Genomic DNA, 6,690 nt, shown 5'->3' with positions numbered 1-6,690 from the left:
CCAGCAAAGGGACGAGTCCCAGACTCTGCCAGTCGCCAGAGTGAGGACCCTGAAGAAACCTCCCTCTGCAAACAGAGGGTGATCCCACAGACACCTGCCTTTTCCATCTGCCTTTGAGGCCCCAGGTATGGTTGACAGACAAGCCCCACCCCCCTTCACACTTAAGGGTCAGGGCCTCAGGGAGATGGTGCCCTTGACCTGAGGGACACATCCTCAGACCAGCAGAAGGAAGGGGTCCCGGGCCCCGGCAGGAGTAAACAGGAATGCCTTGAGGAGGACTGAGATGCCCCCCATCTTAGAACCAGAGGGGTCCCTAGAAATTCACCCCGACCAGTGTTGTCAGGCGCAGAGACGCCGGCAAGTGCTGGAAGGATAACCCGCTCTCCCCATTCCGGGTGGCAGATCTCAGGAGGTGAGACGCTCGGTCTGAAGGCGCGAGGATCAGGTCGGCAGGGTGAGAAGGCCCAGATCCCGCCAGGCACGAAAGCGAGGCCTATAAGGACGGGCCGAGGGGACCGCCCCCCGGGACCGCCCCGCCCCGCCCCGCCCCGCCCCGCCCCGCCCCGCCAGTGCCGTCAACCGCAGGAAGTGTTCCCGGATGTGATGTTTCCTACTTTCGCTTTCTGAAGGAGGAGAGGCTTCATCATGGGGGTGCGGCCTGGGGTCAGCGTTGGGAGGAGTTCCAGGTGTCTCCAGGCCTCGAGGTGAGGGCCTTGAGGGGCGACTAAGGACAGTTTTCTGTGCAGAGCGGGCCCCGCGGAAATCCTGCTGCTGTGCTCAGCCCTGGGCACCTCCCCGACGCTCCGCCCTGCCGCGGCTGAGGGAGGAGAATGCAGGAGGCCTAAACGCTGTCAGGAGTAGCTGTGACTGCACTGAGGAGGGCTGAGGGGACCTCACCGCAGAGAGAGGGCGGCCCACGGAAACCCGCCCTGCGCCTGCTCCAGCCCTGGGAGACTCCGGCAGAAGCAGCTGGGAGTGGCGTCTTGGCACTTTGGTCTCGGGGAGGTCTGAGTGGATGTCAGGTGAGGGCGGGGCAGGGCGAGCTAAGAACCTGCCAGACGTAAAGCCAAATACCCTGATAGAGATCGGAGGGTACCCCCACCCCGAAACAGAAGGGCCCAGTCCCTGCCGTCGTACCCGAGAGGCACAGGGCAGAGGAGGCCGGTTGTGGTAGGCTATGGCTCCCACCGTGGGGCTGGGAGACGTGGTCCCTTGCAGAGACGCAAGCAAGGCTTCAACCTGAGGATGCAAAGCCTGGCCAGCTGAGGCGCAGTGTGGAGCAGCCCTGTCAGGAATAAAGATGGATCACGTGATGGGTCCTCCTGCCCTAGATAAAGGCGGGCCCCACGGAAGCCCACGCAGCCCCTGCTAGTAGCCCTGGGAGGCCCTGGGCAAGTGGGGTCGGATGTGGTGCCCCCTCTCTTCCTCCTCAGGGTGATATCAGGGGGACGTCAGCAGAGTGATGGGGCCCAGACCCTGGCAGGGGAAAGACCAGACTCTGAACAGCACTGAGGAACCATCCTCCCGAGAACAGTGGGGACATCGCAGAGGCTGGCCCCACTGCCCCTGTCAACACTGGGGGGCCCACGACTGTGCCTGTAGTCTGCATCCTGAGAAGCCCTCTCAGTTCTCCTCCTAGGAGTTCTAGGAACCGGGAGGCGAGTGCCTTGGTCTGAGGCATGTGTCCTCAGGTCAGCATACAGGAGACAGCCCAGGCAGTACCAGAAGTCAAAGCAGAGGTGCACACCCTGAATGTCTACCAAGGCCCTGCCCACCCCAGAACAGAGAGAATCCACAGTGCCTGACTCTACCCAGCCTGCTCTCAGCCCTGGAATCCTCGGGCTGCACCCTGAGGAACTATCTCACTTCCTCTTTCAGTTCTTAGGCCAGCCAGGACAACAGGAGCCCTGTGGCGCCTGGGAGCACCCCTAAAGAGGAGCCCTGTAAGTCACCGTTATCAGAGCCGCCCTGGGAGAGTTTCTCAGCTGAGGCCACTGACACCCTCCCTCTCTCCCCCAGTGCCCCACCCTCCTGTTGGCTACCTCCATCACAAGTCATCATGTCTCTGGGTCAGAAGAGTGAGCACTGCAAGCTTGAGGGAGACCTTCAGACCCCCAGAGAGGCACAGGGCCTAGAAGGTGTGCAGGCGCCCATGGCTGAGAAGGAAGAGTCCTCCTCCTTCCCCGCCTCTCCCTCCTCCTCCCTCCCTCCTTTGATCCTGGGCACTCCAGAGGAGCTGCCTGCCACCGGGGCACTGAGTCCGCCCCAGAGTTCTCAGAGGGCCTGCTTCTCACCCACTGCCACCACAGCCCCTCCATCGAGTCAACCTGATGAGAATTCCAGAAGCCAAGAAGAGGAGGGGCCCATCACCTCCCAGGCTCCACCAGATCCTGAGTCCTTGCTCAGTGATGAGCTAAACAAGCAGGTGGCTGAACTGGTGCAGTTCCTGTGTGTCAAATATGTAACAAAGGAACCCACCACAAAGGCAGAAATGCTAACAAATGTCATCAAAGAACACAAGGACCACTTCCCTGTGATCTTCAGCAAAGTCTGTGGGTGCATGGAGGTTGTCTTTGGCATTGAAGTGAAGGGAGTGGACCCCACCAGCCACTCCTATGTGCTCGTCAAAACACTTGACCTCACCTACGATGGGATGCTGAATGATGACCAGGGCATGCCCAAGACCGGCCTCCTGATACTTATCCTGGGTATGATCTTCATGGAGGGCAACCGTGCCCCTGAGGAGAAAATCTGGGAAGTGCTGAATATGATGGGGGTATATGCTGGGCAGGAGGATTTCATCTACGGGGAGCCCAGGAAACTCATCACCAAAGATTTGGTGAAGGAACAATATCTAGAGTACCGGCAGGTGTCTGACAGTGATCCTCCACACTATGAATTCCTGTGGGGTCCAAGGGCCTATGCTGAAACCAACAAGATGAAAGTCCTGGAGTTTTTTGCCGAGATCAGTGGGTCTGACCCCACTTCCTTCCCATCATGGTATGAGGAAGCTTTGAGAGACGAGAGAGCCCAGGCCAGAGCTGCCACCGGGGATGATACTAGTGCCACAGCCAGTGAAAGTTCCAGTGTCATGCCCAGCAGCCTCTCCTGCCCTGAGTAAAGTCCGAAGCAGATTCTTCAGTCTTCGTTTGAAGACAACAGCCAATGTTCTACGTAGTGGAGGGCCAGAGTGGATCTGGAAGGAACAGTGTACAGCATCTTTGTGTTCCTGTTGTATATGGTTGATTTCGAGATTTATCTTTTTTTTTTACTTTGGCTTTTTTTCAAATATTGTTTAATTAGCTCCCGAATCTAAGTTTATGAATGACAGTGGTCACACATTTATAGCTGTTTATCATATTTAAGAATAAGACTTTTACAATTTTGCAAAACACATTGAGAAACCCCCCATCTTTTCTTGTGATTTGAAACAAAATAACATGGCGTTAGAATAGGAATTTCCTTGGAAACCTGAAAGAGCCCAACAGTAAAATTGAGGAGTTCTAGGAATAGATGAAAAAATGTGAAGGATGGCTAATTCTTGGGTTCACTTATCTCTTTTAGTCTGTTGTTATGTAAAATTAAATGATATGTACCTGGATATGCTTGGCTTATTCAAGAATGTGAGAGAAAGTAAATCTTAAATCTTTCTCGCTGGTTCATTTCTTCGCCAAACATTAATTGAGTATCTGCTCTTTGAAAAGCCGTATGTTAGAGGTGGGGATCCTAGGCTAAGCAAGACACACCCCTCCCAGAGATTGGCAGGGTCTAGGTGCAGCAATCAGATCAGGAAGATGGCAAAATGTCCTCTAGGAGCCAACAAGGTAAAAGAAGGGGTGAGGAGGTGGGGCTCCAGGGGAGAGCAGTCAAGTGTAAGTGCCCTGAGCCAAAGCTGCTTGAGTCTTTGCTGGGTGGTGGCAGGGGCCTAACTCTCAAAAGCTGTGTCTCACAGTTGAGAGAAATGTCTGCCATGGAACTGCTCTTAGCAGTTCCTTTTGGATCCTGGATAAAGCAGAGAGAAATCCCTACCTGAGGCAGGTATGGAAAGTGTCCTGAACTCTTGTAAAAACCCAGTGCAGTCGACACAGTGCACGAACTAGGCGTTCTACACAAATCATCTGCAAGGATTTCCTGACAAATAGGACGATACTCCCTTGAAGTGATACCAAGAAGTTGCTAGGCTGGCATTCTTTTCCCTGGCCTGAGAGAGCCAAAGCCTTCTACATTAAAATGACATTATAATTAGGTTATCTTGAGTGCACTTTGGCCAAATCTAAACAAGGACTAGATTTTTGATGGGGGTAAAATGAAAATAGCACTTTTGGATGGGAGAACAGCTGGGAGGGAAGGAAAGAGTCTTTGACTTGAATTCTAGGAGCTTTGAGTTGAATCCATCTGGGGAAGACTAACCCACACCTAAATGAAATTACATATTATGTAAGGGAAATTTTACAGAGTTTTGCTTATGAAGCAGCATATTTGGCTGATTTGGCGTCCGTATTAGAGCACTGCATATTCTCTGAGAGGTCTGGATAACAAATTCCCAGAGGAGAGGATTGAAGATTCTGGGGTCAAAATAATATTAGAAACAACTGCCATCTGTCAGGAGCTCAGCCAAGCTGGAGTGAAAGCTAAGGTGTCAAAGTAGATGCTTTAAAGCAACAAGCCGAACACAATAGAGTTAAGACTTTGATCACTTACTGTGATGATACAGGCAAGCGTGTAAAACAGGAGAAAGCCCCAGTTTCTCCTGTTTTATTGTCCTCTGTGGAACAGTGCACCAGTCAAGGGTCAGATGGATGAGCACAGACGTCGGGGCTCACCTCCCTGTTGAGGGAGCCAGAACAAAAAGCTCTGGCAGTTTTATGGATCCTGGAATGAGAGGAAGCCAAGGGGGAAAGGCTAGGAGTGGGAAAAATAGGTCAGAAACGTGTGTTCAAGGTTTCGTCCTCCCTCCTCCCCCCATAGGGAGGCCTCAGCAGAGGCCCCAGAGTAGATCTCTGTCCAAGGCCTCAGATAAAGACATGAGAATGAAAGCACAGGGGTAAGAATGCAAATAGGAGACCAGAATGCCCTGCCAGTGGTGCCTGCTGCCTTGACCGCAACCCTCTTCAGAGACTGCAATCCAGCGGTTGTGCACCAGGCCTGGTGTGGGGAGGGCAGCTTTTCTCCGTGAGGCCTGCCAGGTAAAGCCTTTGTAGTTGCCTATGGTCAGGCCTGAAAAATCACTCATTAGGGTTTTAACCAGAAGCCCGACTCCTCACCATTAGAGACCAGATATACGCCAGGGACTGTGCCAGGAGCTTGACATACCTTACATTCCAACAGTCCTGCAAGACAGGGCTCAGCAAATTCACTTCGCAGGTGAAGAACCGGAGGCTCATAGCACTGGACAATTTCCCCAGGCTCACATGGCTAGTAAGTGACCAGGCTGAGACTAGACCTCTATTCTAAATTCATCTCGAGTCCACGTTGTTCCCACACCTCCCAGCCTGAGGCCAACTGACCTTCCATCTCTTAATTCCTTTCTCTTCTCAGTTCTCCATAGTGTCTCTCAGGCCTCAAAAATAAGGTCTCTGCACCAAGATACCAAAAGCAGGCCTAAAGAAGGAAAATGACAATGCAAATCAAACACAACTTGGGTGCTATCTGTGGGCTTCATTAACCTAGGGTTTTCCTCTCCAAACCCCAGTCTTCCTTGAGAGCAGATTGGATTTCTGTCCAGTCCCAGCACTCTTTGCATTTACAGCACACTCCCTCTGGTCTTCCTCAGCAAGCCCTCCTGTCCTACTCTGTGAGCTGACTGGCTTTACCAGCTCTTCCCTCTCTTCCTCTGAAGGCAATGCCCTACTCCCAGTGGAACAGCCTAGAATCACCTGCCCTTCCCATGACACAAAGTATTCCTCCTCCTTGCAGAAGTTCCCTTGCTGTCCCATCCCTCACCCTGGAACCTCTCTGATAGCAACAGCCCCTTCGATTTCAAAGTACATTTTGGACAGTGACATTTAGATGCCTAGTCCTTCCCCACTGGCCTCTTGAAAACACACTCAAAGCGTTTTCAAATATGCTGGTGAGTAGAGTCTGACTTGGCATATCATCTAGTGGTTTGGAGCTATAACTCTGAACTTAGAGAGTATTTTAAAAACCACTCTGATATTTGCAGTAGGATTTTAAAGGGATATCTTTTTTGAAACTGGCCAGTGAACACATCCACAGATGAATGAGCTTACCTAGGCATTTCAAAACCAAAGGCTCTCTCATAAATGGTAGATGAGGGAAAACCATGGAAATCACTGTGGAATAAACATCTGCTGAAGCTGAATTCCTAAAACTCTAGAATCCTCCTACAAGGTAAAAATTGGTTCCTTGGTGGACATGATAACTCTGATTAAAAAAGAAAAAATATACCCTCCCACTGCCTTTCATCTGTATACCTTCCACACAGGAAAATCTCAGTTTTCGGTGTGCCTAATGCCACCTGTAAAGGTGCTCAGGCAAGTTCAGTCACATGGAGGGTAGCAGAGACTCACAGGCTGAGACTGTTCTTGCATCAGAAGGAAGGAGAACATTCTCAGCCTGCTGAGATCACAGAGGTTATTCAAAGGGCAGTAAAGAAAAAGTGCTGTGGCATGAAGAAGGGCAAATGCTCCCTGCTGACATTTACCTGTTCCTTCGAACACCAGATGCGAC

The 6,690-nt window shown here is 51.8% G+C and overlaps 1 protein-coding gene across 1 annotated transcript; it reads left to right on the top strand.

The window, feature by feature from the left end:
* The first annotated feature begins 637 nt into the window (after positions 1-637).
* Positions 638-3,296, top strand: LOC132357308 (putative MAGE domain-containing protein MAGEA13P). Its single transcript, XM_059910676.1, has one exon. The coding sequence runs from the start codon at positions 2,060-2,062 to the stop codon at positions 3,119-3,121; it is 1,062 nt and encodes a 353-aa protein (XP_059766659.1). The 5' UTR covers positions 638-2,059; the 3' UTR covers positions 3,122-3,296.
* The last annotated feature ends 3,394 nt before the right edge of the window (positions 3,297-6,690 follow it).

This window comes from Balaenoptera ricei, chromosome X, assembly GCF_028023285.1.
Source record: "Balaenoptera ricei isolate mBalRic1 chromosome X, mBalRic1.hap2, whole genome shotgun sequence".
In the NCBI taxonomy this organism is placed as follows: domain Eukaryota; kingdom Metazoa; phylum Chordata; class Mammalia; order Artiodactyla; family Balaenopteridae; genus Balaenoptera; species Balaenoptera ricei.
Note: the sequence above shows the minus strand (reverse complement) of the source record. Positions and strands in the feature narration are given on the sequence as shown.